General features: G+C 43.4%; 1 protein-coding gene across 9 annotated transcripts in view; it reads right to left on the bottom strand.

The window, feature by feature from the left end:
* Positions 1–243: 243 nt before the first annotated feature.
* Positions 244–21,104, bottom strand: part of esrrb (estrogen-related receptor beta) — a 39,827-nt gene continuing 18,966 nt past the window's right edge. For 6 of the 9 annotated variants that reach the window (XM_037241503.1, XM_037241502.1, XM_037241504.1 and 3 more), the window contains 4 exons: positions 15,777–15,959; positions 15,382–15,543; positions 7,246–7,515; positions 244–4,185 (listed from right to left, as the gene is read on the bottom strand). In XM_037241503.1, the coding sequence (XP_037097398.1) occupies positions 3,941–4,185; positions 7,246–7,515; positions 15,382–15,543; positions 15,777–15,959 (860 nt within the window). In that variant the 3' untranslated portion in view covers positions 244–3,940. The remainder of the gene's footprint in view (positions 4,186–7,245; positions 7,516–15,381; positions 15,544–15,776; positions 15,960–21,104) is intronic. The other 3 variants (XM_037241500.1, XM_037241501.1, XM_037241505.1) reach the window with 1 other exon arrangement.

Genomic DNA, 21,104 nt, shown 5'->3' with positions numbered 1-21,104 from the left:
TCTTTGCCCAATTAATACACCAAAGAAGAATGGCGATGCAGTCTGAGCGCCTTTCCTTTGAAACATATAAAAATATATAAAAAAATATATAAAGAAAATATAAAAGAAATAATATAATATAACATAAGAAAAAATGTATATAAAGAAATATATAAGTTTTACATGACTGGCTGTCATATTTGCGAGTGTTAAGTGTGACTCATTGCATTATTTGTTGGTAATACATCAAGTTAGACTACAACCAGATTTTAGGGAATATTTAATCCATTGATCCCTTACCTTATTGAAAATCAATATGGACACAGATACTGGCGATTGAATGACCAGAGAGAACAAATGTACACCATTGCAAATGATATATTTCACACCATAAATACTCAGTAATGCAGGAGCAGGGAGTCAAGTAGCCTTGCCCCTGTCTGCAGTCCATCAGTGAGAGAACAATCATGACACACTGTTCAAAAGAGGAACAAAAAAAATCACTCATACCCGCTTGGGAACCATCATGGGTGGGGTGCTAAGTGGGGGATGGGGGGGGGGGGGTCTCACCCAGTGATGTGTTCAATGTGAAGCATGCGTTACCTTTACAAACAGATCAGTCAACAATGAATGGGACAGTCCGTAATTACAGTTCCAAAAGTATTTGGCAGGAGCGCTGAGGAAGGATAAAAAACATGGATGGCTCAGGTTAGGTCACGGACATGTAAAGATGATAAAAGGGTGTTGAATCAGAGAAATATTGACAATATGATAATGAGGTAGTAGTCAGCAGGGCGCTGCATACTTTATTTTCAATGGTACTTCGGCAACCTACTGCACTGAAGACTGATATATTTACACACTTAGCTTGTACCGTAAGACATTTTGAAGTTAAACAGTGCCGCGTTACAAGGTGGACAGGAAAAAAAAAAAAGAAAGGAACCTTTTTTTGTTAGCTAATCGTCATCCACTAAAAAAGTATATTATTTTTTTGAAAAAGATTTTCCGTATAATGCAGTTTCATTTCAACAAGCACAAGTTTCTTGCCAGTGGAGCAAAGTAAATATAGTTCTTAATGTGATACACAGGTTACATGTGAGTGTTTAGAAAGGTTTCTGGATGTTACTTATCAACGATAAGTAAAAGCATGCTTGGAGCACGGTCGCAATCAGAAATGGTCCCGATTGTATTGCACAACAGCAAGTGGACTTACAGGGCTCTATTTTTGTAATCAACACAAATTTGGCATGGCGAGCGGCGTAAATATGCATCAATGTGGTAATTTCGCAAGTCGGTGAATTATAAAAAAGCGATTTGCGCCGTTGTGGGTGTGAGCACAGGAACACTGATCATTGGTGCCCCTATAGCTGTGTGCTGGGTGAATTAAAAATAAATAAATAATTAAGAATCATAATGAAGCATTCAATAAATTGTTTCAGAGGGTTTGATGCCCGCTACTGTGTCTTTTATGAATACAATGTATGTGACATGTCCATGGAACTCAGAATGTGTCTGCCTGCGCCAGGATGAAATTCGCGCAACAAAAATCAGAGTATGCCGACATTTCTACAAGCACCACCTACAAAAATAGAGCCCAGTGTCCCTCTACAATATAACTGGGAGTTATTTTTTGAAAGGTGTGGCTGGTTTGACTTCATAACATTGACCCCAGGTTGCTGTGAACCCTGCCTAGGTGCTGGCCTTTCACATTGTGAGCACAACGGTGACTCTCCACCACTACTTTGATGAAAGTCTTATATTTTTTGTGACAGCCCTGCCTTTTATCACACCACATAAAATCTGTCAGTAGTATAAACGCGCACGTCTCACAAGTGAGTTGGACGGACAGGAGTTGAGCTCACAGGCGGCGTAATGGACATGAAGTTAAAGAGAGCCTAAGATCTGTCTCCCAGCAGGGATCACACCTTGTAGTGACACATTGTTGGCTTGCTGTTACCCTCTGGCGCATGCTGACACTTTGTTTCTTGCATAGCTCGGCCATCCCGCCCGCATAGCAAGCTGCTGGGCGATGGTGTCATACAGCATCGGCCACTGTGAGTGGGGCTGGAGGATAACTCACAAATGTGGCTCCGTGGCAGAGAATATTACACAATTTTCTGCAGAATAGAACTTTCTGCAGGAGGAGAGGATTGCCTGGACTGACTGTGGCTAAAACCACATCCCACAAGTGGTAGGCTACCTGCTGTTCCACAAGTGGACTCCATAGCAGTGGTGCCAGTGGAGGCTTTGATGGTTGTATTGCATAATCACCATAATTGTACCTTTTACAGGTCTTCGGTTGCCAGGTCATTTGATATTTGTGTTTGCTAATTCTTTAGTAATTTTGTGTTACAAATGAAGAGATTGTTGTATTTTTTTCTAGTAATTGTGCTTCTCAGATATAACTTGAATGAGCTGTCAATCAGCAGGCAGGTTACGCCAGATTCACGAGCAAAATGGCGTCGGTGAAAATTTAGTCCTCTGGTAGGCTCTCAGTGCATGGGACAAGAAACAAAGGTGAATAAGTAAACAAGATTGACTTGGCAACTTTTGAATTGTTCAAAGTGCAAGTAGAGTGTAACATTCTGGTGTGTGTGTCAATGTGTGTTCGTTTGTGTGTGCACATGCGTGCGTATCAATTTTCCGCCACCTCTATGTGAGTCATGGTCTTACCATGGCCAGCCCAATGAAAAATGTTTGGCTCCACCACTGACCACTGTGTCAACATGATGGTCAAAACGCGGTCCACGTGCCCGCCGCCACGCAGACAACAACCTCCGGCAGGGTTAAATATAAATCCGTTGTGAAGTGCCTTTGCACCTGCCGTTTACCTAGGTCCGATTCAGGCTCTATAAATGCCGACACAGCTATTTAAAGCCAGAAGGTATCTAAGATGGTGCGAGCAGATGCTAGCCACCTTGCTCCCAGTGTGTGGGATGACTCCGCCGCGGGCTTAAAGGGGTTCCAAAATAGAGCGCTTTGACATATGGGCCTCTGATTGTTTGAACATGGAATCTCCTGGACTAGTGCCACTTTGTAGAAAGCCTTTGATACTGATGATCAGCTTTCACCTATAACCTACGTTGGCTCGGCCCATTTCCACGGGCTTAAAAAGGACACAATCGATGGGCTAACGTGAGGAGACGAGAAATATTGTAGTGTGCGATAGAAGCAAGCGAGCAGGCACGGCCTTGTGGCAAGAGCAGCATTGAAACGCAGCACATGAAAGATGAAGGTTGAGCCTGGCATTCCCACACCGTCATTTATTGCTGAACTACAGAAGAAGACTAGCGACTAGTGTAACTGCCTATTCTAGTTTGGTTAAACAAGCCTTCCACTGTGAGACGGATCAGATCACACTGCTCTCGAGAGGTACTGTAACTTGGACGTCCGAGGACGTTTCAGAAGTTAACAGCTCATATTTAAGCTGTTCTTTTTTTTTTTTTTTTTCTCCCCTCACCTGCGCATGGAGGGTGAGAGAAAATGGCCACCAATATCAACAGACTTCAAACTGTACACTCAGTTTTCCAGTAATCAACGTATACATGTCCCGGACGGAAACACATTGATGAAAGTGTTGTGTTGACACACCTCTGCCGTCTTCAGAATAAATTCAATGAAGGAATTTCTTGTTACTGGCATCTACTTATTCTGAAGATGCTGAGGGATCCTGGGAGCATGACCACCAACAATTAACAAAAAGAAATTATTACTGTACAACTTTGTATATATATTTTACATTAATCTTCATCATTCTTATATTTATATTAATAACCAAGTTTCTGGTTGTTTCTTTTTTTTTTTTTTTTTTAAACATGGTGTCCGAATGTTGCAGGAGGAGTGAGGTCAGTCTGAGTGCCGCCTCGCCAAGCTGAGGTCTCCCCCACCCCCGCCTCCCGAGCACCTTCTAAATCCTGCTTCCAAAAAGTCCCACTGTGCAGCACTAAAGCAGCTCCAAGAATCAGACCTTGGCCTCCAGCATCTCCAGGAACAGTTTGTGCATGGGCACCTTGCCCTGCACCTTGATGCTGTAAAAGTGCTGCACAGCCTTGGTAGCCGTCTGCCGCAGCAAGGGCAGGGTCATGAGCAGTTTTCCCGCCCGCCGCGGGTCCTCCGGGTGCTGGCTGCTCTCGAAGTCCTGCAGGGCCTCGTGCAGAGCGTCCTGCAGCTTCTGGACCGCCTCCATGTCCTCTATGTGCATGGAGTCTATCGGGGTGACAAGATTTAAGAGTAAGAAATGTGCTCTTCACTTGAATACACTGATACGGTGGGGGGGGGTAGATTTTTGGAAATTAAACCTCATGATTGATATGAAGTTCTATCAGAGCAGTGAGGTGAGGTGAGGAACACGTTATCAGTATATTTCAAGCGCAGACAGGACAAAGAATGGATCATAAAAACAACAACAACATGTGCTTTGTTTTATTTATTTCCTTCCCAACTCTTTGCAGTGCCGTGCGGCTTATTAAAACGGCCTTTGACCAGCCACACTGAAAATCAATGTTATCCCCCAGTAACAATGGCATGAATCGTGGAGCTAATAGCACACATTAAAAAGCCCGTTTGGGAAAGACAGACAATTATTAGTAGATAAAAAAGGGGGCACCATAAGCAAGACTATGATGAATGTGACACAATTAATTTCCCTGCCAACTTACTTTTTATATCACAAGGGAAAAACTTCTTATACATAATTCAAAAATGTTGACTTCAATGTGTGCTCAACTAGACTTTTAAAAATTGCTCTGCGGTGTTTCTCAGCTAATTGCAGATATTTAAACAGTGCTATGAGATCTACTGTAAGAGACGAAGTCTAATTAATAGCAAGAAAAAGAAACAGAAGGGGTCCCTAACTAGAATAAAAAAAAAAATAATTGTTTGAATGCTTATGATTGCATAAGATTTCCGCAAAATTCCTATGGTTTTTCACATTATATATATTAACACTGAGCTCGCTGACTTTTGTTAGATAAAATTACTATATAATAATTTAGTTGAATATTTTGGTTTTAAAATATATATTTTTTAATTCTCTATTGTTTTATGTCAGTTTTAATGTAAGCTTCAACTGGTTTGGACTAAGCATGTGCGATGATAAAATATTTTTATATTTAATATTATTAGATTTATTAGATTAGAATATTAGAATATTATGAACATATTTAGTATTTTTTTATATGGGCTGTCTAAATTGTGGATTTTCACTTATTGTGGTTGAGTTTGGAACGTATCCCCTGTAAAAAACAGGGCTTCGCTATGCTCATACAAACTTGGACTCAATACTTATTGGATGTAATTTGGTCAAATCTGACTTGACCACCTGTGTAGTCTTGAGTTCAAGCACATGTCTACAGCTTCATGTTACACGTTCCTCGCTCATTGTCGCCTTCTTCTCTGTTGCTATCAGCCCTCCTCCTCTCTTAGGGAGTCTCGGCGGTGGCGCGTCTCTCACTGGCTAACCAGTCTGACACCCCAGAGGCGGCGAGTCATTGCCCGCCTCACACGTCTCACCTTGGCGCCATGCGTTTGGCCACGTGGGACGATAAAAGGCAAACCAGATTTCTAAGCGGGCCCCGTATTCATCGACTGGAACAAGCGTATTCCCAAAACCTTGAGACATTTTTCACCCTGACGGCTTTCAAGCCCGCAGTGGTGAAATGAAGTAGGTCGTTTGGAAAAGTACAAAGCAGGGGGAGGGAGAGGAGAGACGAACATAATTATCTTATGTTACATTTACAATGAAATAGAAAATAGAACCCTAATGAGTATTTTTACTAACAATTTTTTCCTACTTAAGCAAACTTAAGAGTTTTAGTTTAGAGGAATTCTCATTAAATATTTTCCATTATCCATTTACCTGACTATGCATCAAGTACATTGTTCTGTTTTATAGCAAAGTAGTTATAACAATATTGAAATTGGATACTCTTTTATGGTAAAGTCTACTTTAGTTATTGAGGGGGTCAAAATTTAATTGGAACGTTCTTGGACGAATAAAAAAAATGCAGGTTGATGTATGGGGCTGGAGGCAAAAGACACTAACAAGGGAAGAAAATGCAAGCAGCGTGTGTTGTGTTTGGAGGGATGGACTTGAAAAAAAACAACAACTTTGAAGAAACAATTTCCTTGCAATCCATCAGTAAGCCCACATCGATGTGATTGATAAACTGCTAATTACAAAATCAATGGCTATGAATTTTCACAGCTGTCAAACAGGGGGGCTCCCAAGAGAATGATTTCCCAAAGACCTTGTTCTAACGTGGCGGACGCCCTCCTCTTCCCCCTCGAGCACACCTCATGACCGACGCTCTGCTGTCTCAAAGCAAATAGCTTGCATCAGCATTTTCATTTTTCAGCTTGGACAAAACAAGGGGGGAGCGGCCTGGTGACCCGGCGTGCATTGATCAGAGGGGGAAGGGGGGTCTGGGAACAGGTTCTGCCTTCTCAAAAGGATCCTGTCAATAGCAGCGTGGCGTCTTTTGCATTGGAACAAACGAGCTCTACCGCGGCCTGATACTCATTCCATTCGACTTAACACATTTTATTGACAGCCACTGTGCTCCTAATGAAATGCTAAATTTATCTCCAGTGGCTGCTGTGCCCTGCAGCTACTGTTATGGAGATAGCGGAGGAGAAATACCACAACTCGGAAGGTGTTCAATTAAAAAGCTCCTTCCCTCCCCGTGCCTCTTTCTCGTGCATTGCCCTTATCTTCTCCCTATCTGTGCGGCTCACGCTCCAAACTAAAGGTTACGCGCTAAAACTCCAGCAAAAGTGAGAAATGTCATCCGGGAAACTGTTGGCCAATATCTCAGTTTCATTGTGTGGTCAGCATATCATTTATCAAATCTACCCAACACTTGCTTGCAAACATATTGTAGTGGAAGTTTATTTATTAATGGATGAGACCTTTTTACATATTTGTGATGTAAGGAAAAAATTAAATATAAAAAATGGGATGATTGCAAACTAATTTTATTTTATATATTATTTTGTATTTTAAAACTATTTTAGAATAAACAAATACTATTAAAAATAGTGCATGAGTGAGCGTGTGTGTGTGTGTGTGTGTGTGTGTGTGTGTGTGCAATCAAACAATACTTGTGGCATGACATATAAAACAACAACCAAGACAAATTGGACAAATAATTTACTGCAATTCTAAGTTATCATAATAATAATAATAATACGAAAAAAATAGATTAGATTTGGATTGTTAAAAATTAACTCCTGAGAGTGTGTGTGTGTGTGTTAGCACTGACTCACCTGAGTTGGCGAGAGCGATGGCCTTGAGTGTGACAAACTCCTCCTTCTCCACTTTGAGCTTCTTGCATTTGCGAACCAGCTGCAGGATGGACACGTAGAGGTCCAGCAGGCCCGTCAGCCGCGAGTGCTCCTCGTCCATGATGTAGTCCTCGGCGTACACCAGCTCGTCCTCGTACGGCAGCGAACGGAACACGATGCTGAGGATGAGGATCTCCATCCAGGCGCTCTGCAGAAGACTCATCTGGTCACCCAGAGACAAAGTGGAAAATCCTGGAAGGACACAAGTGGTAAGCGTATGAGGTCAGGGAACATTTTTGACCTGCGACGGTGCTCAGTGGAACGCAACCTTTGCTATTTAGTGTGCCGGAGAATTGCGTACACAAATAGTATTGCCCCTCCACAGTATATCTTTACATAAGAATAATGCACAGAGAAATTAATTTAACTTTTTTTCTTTTTTAAAACCAAAATACATAAGCATAGATCCAAGCCACTATCAGAATGGAATCTATTTTTCCCCCCAACAAGGTACAAAATTACAAAACATGTTTTTATTGGCCCACTTATCATCCCTCCATTGTTCTGTGGAAACTGATGTCTATTGTTCTGTGGAAACTCATTAAAGAGATGTTGCGCAATCCTGCTGCCTAACAGATATAAAGATGGTCGCTGTAAACACAACACTGAAATCATTTTTCCAAAGAAATCGCTGATCAAAAATGAGTTATGAGCACGGAAGCACTCACTGGAAAACAAAGCTTTAATTTAAATGCGTACAGGAAGCTCTTCTTTGAAGCAGGTGTCAGGGTGCTTGAGTGGGCTTTACTGCGGGTGACGACAGTAAATCGGTGCAAAGGTCTGGGATGCACAAAGCCAGGTGGTTACCCCTTGTATCCTGTCATACTTGTGCCGGTGAGCCGGGGATTAGCGCTGGGACGCGTTCCCGTTGCAGAGGTTGAGGACATGACACGTGCACGTGTGTGGGAGGAAAAAGAGTTGACGAGGGGACACGTAAAGCTTCACAAAGTTACACAAACATATATCCCCTCCTGGGAAAAAGAGAAGCACGGGAAACGCTGGCCTGCCCACAAAAAGTCACAAGACAAATCCACATACTGTATTTTCCGGACTATAAGGCGCACCGGACTATAAGGCGCACTGTCGGCTTTTGAGAAAATTTTAGGTTTTTAGGTGCGCCTTATAGTCCGGAAAATACGGTCGTTCAAATTGACTAAGGTGCATCAAACCGCTCAGTCATGACATAAAAACTGAAAGTGGCTCTATGACAAATCCAAAAATGCTCATCTACATAGAAAAAGATCTTAATGTCTATTTCCCTTGATACTAGGCAGCAATAAACTGTGAAGGCTCCCCCCCCCATGCCTCACCACCCTTTCCCTCCCTCCGCCTCCCGTGCCTGCAGGCGGCCCATTCTGACAGCATATTAGGCTCTCCAGCTCCACCCATGATTAACATGATTGCTTTTACAAGTTCGCTGTTGCCATGCCACCTGCCACTGCGTGATTAAAAGGCGATAGATTACAGTATTGACCCGGCCTGCTCAACACATCTATACCCTGCGTTTTCTCTGAAAAACAAATGATCACATTTGGGAGAGAAGGGGGAGTGGGGGGGGGGCACCATCAGCCCTTGTGTTTATCTGCTCCTGCCCGCCGAGACAACAATGAACACACACACAAACAGAAATAAAAGCCATGATGGGGAAGCAGTAGGAAAAAGAACCAGAACCGGGCAGAGTGGTTCCCCTTATCGTGGTGATGACCACTGCAGGGGGAGAGCTGCAGGATACATTAATTAAGAGATTGTGATCAGAATGTGAGGGCCTTCACATTTTGAAGGGGAATCAATAGTCGGTAGAATAGAGTGCTAACAGTCCGGTAGGACCGGTCGGAGGGCCGGCCGATTCCGACCAACTGCTGAAAGCACTCCAAGCACGTCACTATTATCAGTGGAAGCATAGTTTGTAAAAGCCGACGCCATTAAAAGGTATTTGGCGGGGGGGATGTTAAAATGCTGTCGTGTTATTTCCTTGTCTGCATACGTGTCCATTAAGTCGGACAGAATGTGGACCGGCCAGAGAGGAACTGTCATCCCGGCACAGTTGATTGCCGCATCAGGTTGGCATCGCAATCACAGGCAAAGCTCTGTCGGAGCCTTTTAATGGCGAAGAGGACTGAAGCGGAACTAAAGCGGCGCTCCCAATGTGACAGCTCGTGCGAAGGCCTCGTCCGGGTCTCGCTGAAGAGGCTTTCGAGTTGCTCGGATGCAGCGTGCAGCCCTCAGCCGTACGTGCCAAGCCCAGCAGCCTACAATTACCTTTGACGCTAAAAGTCCTTAAATTTAATCCGCTGTTGTGAGATGGAGAGGTGGTGTTTTCCCGCCGTTCCATCCATTCTCTTCGGGGCCTAAATTATCGCAGCAAATGGGATCTCGTGTCGTTGCCTTCCCTTTTTCCACTCAATTTAATCGAGTAATGAAGTGACTTCCCGACTCCGCAGGTCACAAAGCGCTCCGGCCGCCGCGCTCTGAAGGTGGCCCGGTTAAGTGCCGCCGGAGTGGGTGATTTCCTCTAATGAAATATCAATATTTACATCTTCATTTCCAGCCCGCTGCCGATGGCGGGGTTTGACCAAACATGACACGATATTGACCAAATCAGAGAGGCCTGTCTGCACACTTGAAGGCCCTTTTCCACTTCACTGCTGAGTGCATTTGGAAGCCCCACACAGCCCAAAATAATAATGGTAATAACAAAGCACAGCTTTATCTTGTGCATTTAGCTCTGAAAGGGATTTTCATTTCCAAGATTACAACACGTAAAACATGGTGATGACTAACCGCCACTGACATATTCACTTCCATCGAGTTTCATCCAACTGACAGAGTTAAACTGCATCTTTGCTCCAAAAGGCTGAGGATAAGAGCAGCAACGACAGACGCCAAAATCATCATCGCTGTCTTTATCTCTCCAGTGGGCTTCAACGAGGGGGGGCGGGGCGACAAAACCCACAGACGGCCATCTCGAACCTCTCCGAGATTAATCAGAGGACTGGGTGGTCCAAAAATGAAATGTTGGAGATTTCTGTTGAGCTTGAGTTCATATTCCATTAATTTATTATTGTTTCCCTCTCCCCGAGGGCCATTAGCGCGGGTAATAAAAAGAGATGTAATTACGAGGCATGGTGGCCCCCTCCAGCTGCAGCCCCCTCGTAACTCACCCTCAATCAGACAACAGACAGGAGCGAGCGAGTGAGGGATGGTAACAAAAAAAAAAGGTAGCAGAGGAAGGGAGTGAAGTGGAGGATAAAAAGAAAGGAGAAGATACAGGGCAGAGAGGAGGCAGATAAGAACGAAGGAAAAAGAGCGAGAGCATAAAGTGAAAGGGGACCAGAGTGCAGTGGGGTGGGGGGGGAGCAAACGAGAGATAGACAGTCATCCTGGCTGGACGGAGGCTGATCTATCATAGCCAGCTATCAGAAGGACAAGCAGGCCCTGAAGACTTGTGCCCAGCAGCAATCTCACCTCAGCCAAGGCAAGTGCTCTCTGGGCTCCAATTGGAGTTAAACCGCCTCTAACTGGGCCCCAGAGGTTCTGCACATCTTTTTTTTTCTCTGCCACTATATCCTCAAACTGAGCAGAGGGATCATGCTGCGAGAGAGGCTTAGTTAATATCAAAGCTTGCCATTTAAGATGACACTTAAAATACAATACACACATCTCTGATTTGTACAGAACGCTCTGATCTTGCCAGAGTGCGGCGGGAGATGTTGAACTAATTCCAGTGTGTGGACCGTGATTCTTCTGGAATTAACATGGCAACATCTGGATCAATAGCAATGGGGATAATAAAATGTGGTGGTTGACAGAAATAATTTTACCAAGAGTCCACACGTGTAAATGTTCAACAAGCGTTCCCTAGACAGCAAAGCTTAAATCATGTTGGATCTAATTATATTGAAATTGTGTCATGCTGTCTTTTCAGATTTAATTTTGTTTTTTTTAAGAGTTAGCTTTCTACTTTCTTTAAAATTAATAACAAACCAACCAAGGAAATTTGTTACGGTTCATGTTTAGGTTCTTTCAAATTAGATAGAAAAGGGATTGTCACAATTGAGTTAAAATAGTTTCTTAGTAATTAGTTGCTGCAAGCCTCGTTTAGTGTGCTTGGGAATTCGGCATATCGTGCTGCACCATGCCGGGGCGTTCATTTTTTACTCGTCCCTGGCGCACCTGACAATTTGGTGGCTAAAAGTAGGCGAAATGTGAGATTCACTGGAACCAGGTCTAAGTTGTGGCGCAGGTGGTGTAACGCAATTTTAAAAATTTCATATTTCTGCAAATATGTGTGGTGGATGTCATTTTATTTCATTCAACAAGATTCTATTCTATTCTATTCTATTCTATTCTATTTCAAGACTGTGCAGTCCTTATTTTTTTCACCATATACACACCGTTATTATAGTTTTAAACAGGGCAAGTTAGCTTTGAATTTTTTTCTTTAATAAATAAAATCAATTTAAAAACGGCATTTTATTTTCACTTGTCTGTCTGATTCTTCCATTTGCCGGATGATCTTGCAAACAATGTATGAATGTGAAAAAGGGCTTTTTCACGACACTCTACCATATTTGTTCAAGTGAATGATGGAATTGGGCCACACGATTATTAGAGCGGAAGCCACTATTTGAGGTAAAGCAGTCAAGTTTTGATTTTCAACTGTGAGGTTGAAACAAAGACTTTATAGGCGCCCAGTTCAGCTGTCATCGAGAGAAACCGACATACAAACCCATTCCCCATCCCACCTGGCAAACCTCCCCATCCTGGCGCTGGAGCCTCCTGACTGTCTGCTCGTCCCTGATATACTGCGTCCCCTCTCAATATCCTGTAGCTTTTCGCGTTCAGGTTCAGGCCTCAGCTTGCACTCGATTGCTCAATCTATCTTTATCTCCTTGTGTTGAAGCCTACGTCGGAGAGTAAATTGAATATACTAAGAGCTGTCTGTTGATGTCTATATTTAATAAAGTGCACTGATGAGGTGCTGATTTATTGCTGGCCAGTATTCACACTCTATTACAAGGAGATTACAAAGCTTGAGTGGGATCAGGCTGGCAACTCAGTAAGTAGATTTCGCAATTTAATGGCAAAGAGAAAACAAAGGCCTTGTAGGGGAGAAGGGTGGGATTGGTGTTTATCATGGTGGGGCGCGGCCCTGACGCTAACACGACAACTTATAACATGACATGTCGACATGTTAACTAACATACCAGATGCGTGCCAGTCTAACAAAGAGCTGATTAGCTAACATCGAATATAGGAGGGTGAAAGTAAACAAGACATTTGAATTTTGTGTAATTCTACTACTAACGTGATTAAATATGAAGAGGAGAATATTTTGCAAGATAATATCAGCCTGATGTGTCAATGTATACTGTCTGGGTCATACACCAGAGCAAAAATACATTTTATTGTGTCAGAGCAAGGCAGCGGCTGCAGGCGAGTGTCAATGTTTGCTTGGCCTTTTAGCCTTCCGAGAATTCCCAGCTGAAAACACTCCTGCCGCGGAAGCTGGGTTGGGAGTCGGCAAACACCAAACAACAAGCCCCTCCTGTATATGTTGCATGCATAGCGGCTTTTACATATGAGCACATGACATTCCCACTGTGGGTGGGAAGGAATTCAAGGAGAGGTCAGGGGTCACACTCAGCTCCCGTCCCTCCTGAAGAAGACAGCAATGTCAAGGTAGTTAAAACTGCACTGTGGCTGCCAAGATATTGAGTAGCTACCACTTGCGCAAAGCGAAATGCACCTTTATAGGATGCAAGGGAACAAGATGGGTGGACTGCTATGCATGTCAAAGATTGTTATCACCTTTTAGAAGCAAGTAGCCATCTGTCTGCATCCCCCCAAACACGGCTATTAATGACCTTGTCACCCTTAGGCAACAGCCGGGTTCGACTCGACTGTATGCTTCTATTTGGAGCGGTGACGAGAATATCCAAAGTGATTATCGGTTAATCAAATACACACCGAATGGTGACGCGCTAGTTGATAACAACCTGCTTTAATATTGGGTTGTTTTGTGTTTAGTTGACGGAAATTAGCTTTTCTAATGCATGTTGACTTCTGCATTAAAACAAAATCAAAAAGAATATTGCATGCAGTAGAAAGTAACTGTTCATGATTTTAAATTGTTACATTTGGACTTTAGATATTGTCCTATCTGTCACTACTCTAATCAATGTGGTCTAGTTCCTAATGAACTGTTAATCTTTTTAATTCCATTGCCTACGGCCTCAGAAATCTATCAGAATGCAATCACCACCCCCTGCCCCCTTTCTTTTTTTTTTTTTTTTTTTTTGGTCCCGGAGCAGACTGCAGCTCACTGCAAACGCATGGTACGCTACCCTGAGGTTGCTTTGGTGCATGGAGAGTTAGAGCATGGAGTGGCAAAACCACTGAACCGTCTCTGATCAGGTTCAGCCATGTACAACTCAATTATGCTGCTATTTCATAGCCAGAGGACACCCACTGTGCTAATACAGACGCCAGCAATGTGGCAGACGAACCACTCAGCTACCGGTCGTCTTTACTTTGCCAATTTGTGTGTAAATAATGACAGCTACTGATATAAAACCAAATAGAAGCGAGTGAGGTATTTGAAAATGAACGAGCGTAATCTACTTAAGTGTCTAATACTGCAGGTACTGCATATTGTTTAGCAGAAGACACTCTGGCTTACTGCCTTAGGTTTTGGGTTAAATGATCATTACCGCCGCATTTGGAATGACACAAATCCCATTAACATTATGCATCAATGCAATACGCAATATGTGTTTGTATAATCTGATTATCAGAACACTCTTTTAATCAACGCCGTCACATAAAATCCTGGTTTAAACCTACATACAATTTAGGAATGTTGCTTCTCTGGGTGCAAGGGAAAGAATTGAACACAAAAGGAATGTCAGACTAAAGTGTGACATCATCTCTGGAAATATTCAATGTTTTAAACAGAACTGATCAGGCTAGAGTCTATGCAGCACAGTCCAGAAATGAGCATATGATGCATGATTGAGCCTGGGAAATATTTGGGGATTGGACAGTGTGTTACCAGGTCACCTGGGGTCTAGCCCTGAGTAAGCTTCTTGGTTAAACTCTCAGTGTGCTGAGCGTGCACGGTGCATGGTGAGTTATCCAAACAGTTCACATGCATAACGGGCAATGGCTAAGGCCAGAGGCTGGGGAGCATATCCATGGCTAATCTCCTTACTATCAGATCTGTACCTGATTAATACCCAACCTTCTGAGAAGTACTCAAAGACCTTTTCAGCACAAAATGGACCTGCCATGAATGAATGAACTGGATTTGAAAAATTATCCCTTGGCCTGATTTGTCATAATGCACAATGGTATTTGTGTACGTGCCAGTGCTGTGCTTGTTTGTTGTGCTACTAAAAAGTGGATATGGAAGTGGCAGAAAGGCCTACATTCATTTTGTCTCCCCTCTGTGATGTCAGAGTTATGAGGGTCAAGCTCAAGATCAAGGCGAATCTGCCTTGGTGGCAAAAGCGAGGGGCTAAACAATGTGTTGTATGACAAAAATCAGAGCAAAACTCTCACAGGAAGCAAAATCTCTGCTGACGTGAGGCGAGCCGTGTCCTTAATTCAACAGCCTCGTATAACCTAACACCTCGTCTATCAGAATGTCTATGGGGCAAGGAGGAAACACGATTATAGCCATCAATAATTCAACGAGCGTGTGTGCTCGGGCTGAACGCGCGTGTGCATATGTGTGTGTCCGCATGTGATATGATGTGTTGTTTGAGTGGGCAAGACCCCAACTTTACTCTACATCTCCCTTGTGATTACAGCACGCATTGGCAGCAGGTCAGTGTGTTCCCCTCTCCATTCAGTGTCGGGATTTTAGATGCACTCTATCGATTTGTTTCTTGCACAACTATGTCCATTTCACACCCCCCTCTGTGCCACACGCCCTGTGGCGTTGTGAGATTCTTCCATTAATTATCCGTGCGAGTGTTATATAAATAACGTATAAAACTGAGAGGAAGAGAATAGGAAAAATAAAGCAGAGTTAAAAAAAAAAAAGGATTATACCTGGGATGTGCTTGGCCCAGCCGATGATAACGACCAGCTCGCGGTCAGCCAGGTCGCAGAGTGTGGTAAGAGCTTTTATGTCACTCTCCGGCATGGTGGGGTCAGGCATGGCGTAGATCTTCTCTGGCTCTGCCACCAAAAGGTGAGATACTATCTTTGTGACTGAGGGTAGAGGAGAAAAGGAGGGCAGACAAAGCAAAATAGATGTTTAACGTGTTATCTAAAAATAAAATCTCCATGAGCAACTTGGGATAGATTTGTATGGAGGCAAATGAAAAAAAATTGCGATATAAGAGATGTATGTGTGCAAATACGGAGCACTATTGTTCTGGAGCTCCAAATATAAGACAGAGGGAGGTAATGTTATTTATCTCCAAAGTTTGCTCAACCTTTACCTGCTTGCTTGCCTGGCAGAGGAGGGGCGACGGAGATGGGAGACAATAGGCTAGTGACGGGGCAGTACTCACGAGGCTTCTTGGTAGGAGGGGGGAGCGCCAAACCAAGGTAGGGGTTGTTTTCAGTGTCCAACCTCCGCTTGTACTTCTGTCTGCCCCCTCGAACTCGGTCCAGACGAACCCCTATGGTGGACAAATTGAGAAGGCCGCACAAGAGAGCCAATCAATATCAAGCACATTTGCGGAAAAGTTTGTTAAAAAATATATTTTAAAAAATATATAATAATATTGGCGGAAAATTTAGTTAAAAATATTTTAAAAATATATAATATGTATTGTTAGAAATATATAAATAAAAAATATATAAAATGTAAAAATATGGTAAAGGGAGTGATAGCTTCTGAATAAAAGTGTGCACGTGTGCATGCATGTCATGTGTGTAGATATGTCAGAGAAGAGGCTATCTTCCCATATGTGGTCCATGCCTGGCTGGTCTGCTGTGATACAGCTGAGCCCAGAGCAGGTCTAAACATATGAATATTTAACGCAGGGTCAATGATCTCACAGACTGGTCCTCTAATTATTTAGCTTTTGGGTGAAGCAGACTGCATACTAATTGGCTTTTTCCTAGTTTGTGCATGAGTGAGATCTCTGGTGTGTGTGGTCCTTAAGATCCAGTAAAAGAAACGTGAGCAGCCAGCGAGTAAATGCACTACCCCCCCACCCACTGCCCCCGTCGCACACGGCGAACAAAACATCCGCTGTCATACTCCACATAGATAACTAGGTATTGCTTCCTCATAAAAGACCCTTATTTCACCCCTCTTTCAGAGGAGCAGCAAGAGAGCCTTATCATCCCCAACCACACCTAGGGGTCCGGGTTCCACACCGATACTGTAAATGTCAAGCCGGCCTCATCATAACATAAGTTATTTATTATCTCATTATTTGATAAGAATGTTTCTATTTGGATGTCTTTTCTGTTCTATTCATTTTCTCCATAGTTAACATACTTAATCTAGGCCGTTCTATTTATTTGATATGACCAGGCAGGTATTCACTTATTCAATGCAAATATATGCAAACGGTTATCCCGGCATGCCTATATTTGTAGCAGGCTGTCACTGCGTCCATCCAGCCTAAACATGGCTGATATCTTAATCCTGTCAAGAGGGAAAATCCCTTCAATTTACCTCGTCTGCATAAAGCAACCTCCAAACAAATTTAATACGAAAGGGTGGATGAGAAGAGGCTCAATGAAATGCGTGCGGCGGGGGGGAAGAGTTAATTTGTCAGCCCGCTACGTCCTCGGAGCGAACAACACCCGCGAGCCAGAGCACTTCCTTGATGATTTCATCACTTTATAACAGGGAGGACAGTGTCAAACCTGGGCATTGTGTGGCCACTGCAAATGAGCCTAATACAATTTGGCCATCAGCAAATGCTCTTGGAGAGGATGAGTTTGGACGTGTCCCATGCACGCCAATTGGCGGTCACGAAATGGGAACATCCGATGATGTCAAACAAAAGTGCCATTTACCAAAAAGGAATTCAAGGGTGAATTTATGCAAAAGATATTCTTGATTTTCTGCACTTATCTTATATTGCCACACGAGGTGGGCTTGTAAAGTGTATTATCATCAAACTGTAAAATAGAGATTTCTTCCACTTATATAAATTATTTGATTCCCTAGGAACACAAATCTGATTAGGATTGTCTTTCAATTTCCTGACACTGACAACCCACTAACCTAATTACCCCCAATTCCCAGCAGAGACTCATCCTTCCCAGCAAGACACAGGGAATAATCTGATGGCAACTACACCTGCACTTTACATGACAGTTTTCTTTTAACGTCACTCAAGTGAAGAAAAAAAACGCAGTTTTCTTTTAAGCAGCTGACTGTGTCCTTGGAATCATTAAAAAAATATCACGCCGCTCGCCGCTGTTTATTACAGCCAACGCCGCAGCCATGGAAAATTCCTCTCATGGTCCAACGTGATGTCACCACTTTCTACAGTTTCTTGCGGCTCACCCGATGAACTCGACCGCTGCCAGGTGGCCGCGCTCCCGTTCTCTATGATCCTTTCGAGCGGTCGAGTCACGTGGCCGCTGTAACGCCGGCATTTGAAGTTAGGTGCCTCTTTTAATTAGAACAGCCCTGGTCATAATTAACAGATGCTGACAGGAATTAAAACTTGGCACGATCCCGCCTCATTTTACTGTCCAAGAGGGTCAGAGACGGGGCCCCGGAGACGAGAGGAGCCATTAAAAGCGGCTAGAGCAGATCCATTCACTCTCACTGCCAGGCACTATGAACAGGACATTATAGGGGCCTTTGTGGGTTTCGCATGTCCCCTCGGTGGCCCTCAGCTGTAAGTGGTCTGACTCTCTCCATAGTAAACAGTAGGTGTGTTATAAATGTGCGAAGAGATTTAACTGCCACCTCATCTAAAGTCATCTCACTCTTTTATGGGCCGCCACACAGCGCGGCGAGGCTAGCAGAGGTTGAGCGCCGGGTATCATCTCTTCAAAGCGGGGAGCTGGGGGAGAGGGCTTTTGGCCAAGGCGGCTGGCATTTGTGCACGGATTAGCACGGGCCTTAGGGTGGGGGCTGAGGCCAGCTGACCTGCGGCTCCTCTTTCTCTCCAAAAACAATAATAATCCCCTTCCAAGCACACTCCTACAAAAGAGCCTGTCTTCACTCACTTTGCGTGGACGGCCATGATAGGGGCTCTTATTTAGAGTCCCTCACCTGTTCTGTGTCTCTCTCCCTGGGGAAAGTGTCAGGATGTCTGGGATGGTTGGCAATGCCAAGGGGGGCTTAGGCAGACGCTATTTTCGCTGGGAAAATCAGAAGGCCACATGGCAAGGCACGGTGAACCTCGCCTTTCAAGGAAGCCGCCCCGCTAAACTGCCGTCAGCACTATTTCCAAGGGGCCCCCCATGCCAGCGCGGCATGCTCGTTTGAGTGTTGCAACATTTTCAATCACGCGCGGTGATGAGAGAAGGAAGCACACTGACCCGTCCACATATTCAGACCCGAGGGGCTGCCACGCTGACACCCTTGTCACGTAGTCCATTTACAGGTTCGCTAGACGCTCCCGGGTGAGCTGACATCGCTGGCCCTACCGCTGACTGAAATTACCGACTGGTACTTAACACACATTGCATTAATGCAACAGCAGTAAAATTGAGTTATTGTGCATTAATAAGTCAGTGCATTAATAACTAAAACTTGCCAAATTATTGTTACTGCCTCTCGTATTTTTTATTCGGGTAGCTGATGAACTACTCAACTACTGTACACTCAATTGTGTCAAGAGCATTAAACATTTGAAAATATAAATCTAGGTCAAATTTAGATCAATTAGGGACAATTTTTTATGTACTTGAAATATTTTTATTAACTCACAGGTCACGTTTAGGGATTGGGAAGATTTTCGAGCGAACATTTCTGCTTCTCTAACAAAATCCTTTGTTCTTCTTGTAGACATTTATTTATCGTTTCAGTGCCAAGATGGAGGGACTATCGAAGACGATTTTTTAGTATCTTGACAACATTCTACCCGAGTACGTATCGGTATTTGTGTGCGTGAGTAAGCAAGAGGGAGAGGAAGTTGGTGCAAAGAGCAACTGTCACTGAACGATGTCAATATAATCTCTCAATAGTATCTTGTCTTCTCCCTTGCTCTAAGCTCTGACCCATTTTCATTGATCAGAGGAAAAACCTGTTGCCTCTGACATTTGATTCTTCTATTGATCACTTCCTCTTTTATACAGTGAGAGCCAAAGTACAGCGACCCAACACAGGCTCTGAGCAGGTCTCCGTAAATCAAATTGCTGAAAACCGTCTTCCGTCGAGAAGCCAGAAGATTTTATTCGAATAGGAGTACTGTTACTTGAATTGTGAGAACAAACTGACTAATTTTTATTGTTTTATTGTGTATCATCCTCCAGTCATGGGGCAGCGTGACATCTTTGTAAAGTTATACTTAGGTGATTTTCCATTGGCACACAATGTGACCTTTCTGCCGTAATGAAAGTAAGTGGCAACCACGGTCACATGAGTGGTAGCCGTTTCCACACTCGGGCCGGAGTACGGCGTTGAGCTGAAGGCTTCATTGAGCTTACTTACACTAGGCAACTGAGCGTGTGTCTCTATTTCCATTTCGTTTCTCTGACACTTTTAAGCATGTAAAATTGATGTGGCATCTCTTTGCTAAAGATGGCAGTGATATAATGCTTTTCACCATGCAACCAGATCTGCGACAATAATCGTTACGGTACGATGACAGATCTAAATGTGTTATTCTAATTCTCGGATTGTGCCCGATGCATCGGAGTTTGCCGGGAGAACCTCGGGCGAAGCCAAGGTCTGCATATTTGAGTTTTACACTCTTTTTACTCTGACCTGACACGGGTCATTCATCTCTAGCCATGACTACATATTTTTGTAGTCTCCTAGATGATATATTGGCATAAATTTTTCATCAGATAGTAATGCGATTACTCTGTCTTTCTGGCACTAAGGCTTTATCTGGCCGCATGCAGTCCAGGGGATTCGGTTTCTGTGCAGAGATCCATATAGGTTACGACTCTGGCTTCAGGTGGCGCTTGGATATATATGCATCTATAAATCCCTCTCTGCGGTGAATAATGGGAGGAATAATGTCAGAATATATACAGAGCGAGTTTGCCAGAGAACGTAAAAGTAGGCCATTTTATGCAGAATTGTATCAGTTAGGGCCTCTGTCTGGCAGACTATTTAACCTACTGAATAACCATGAGGGACAATCTTACTCTAAAGAGTTTCGTGAACTATTTACTCATGAGCATTCCAGAAAAAGAAAAAAAAAAACACGAGGGGTTTTTAAACCGATGCTCCGACAATAGAATTGAAAAAACACAACATTGGCTCATTCAATCCAAAGCTACCCATTATATATTTTCTATATTGATTGGTTATAAATATTTTTGTAAGGAGCAGCCAAGCAATAAAAAGAGCAACACAGAGAGAGCACATCACCTGCTCTGACAGAATGCCTCAATTTGGAGTCTCATGGGGGTTTCTAGAGATTAGGGAGAGGGACAAACCCAGCAGGACCATTCCATCCAAAACATGTTTAATTCTCAGGGAATTCTCAGGAGGCATCCACAGGAAGAGACCTGAGATGTTCCCAAAACATTTAAGGGATCAATATGCCGGGGACAGCTGACACTGTGCCGTGTGAGTGCATTTTACAGGCGGAATACTGTTACATTTCTTTTACTCAAATGGTGAAATAATGCAATTCAGCATTTTGTTTTGTGCATAACTAGACTAT

The sequence above is a fragment of the Syngnathus acus genome, chromosome 22 (assembly GCF_901709675.1).
Source record: "Syngnathus acus chromosome 22, fSynAcu1.2, whole genome shotgun sequence".
Taxonomy (NCBI): Eukaryota; Metazoa; Chordata; class Actinopteri; order Syngnathiformes; family Syngnathidae; genus Syngnathus; species Syngnathus acus.
This window is presented reverse-complemented; position numbering and strand designations above follow the sequence as displayed.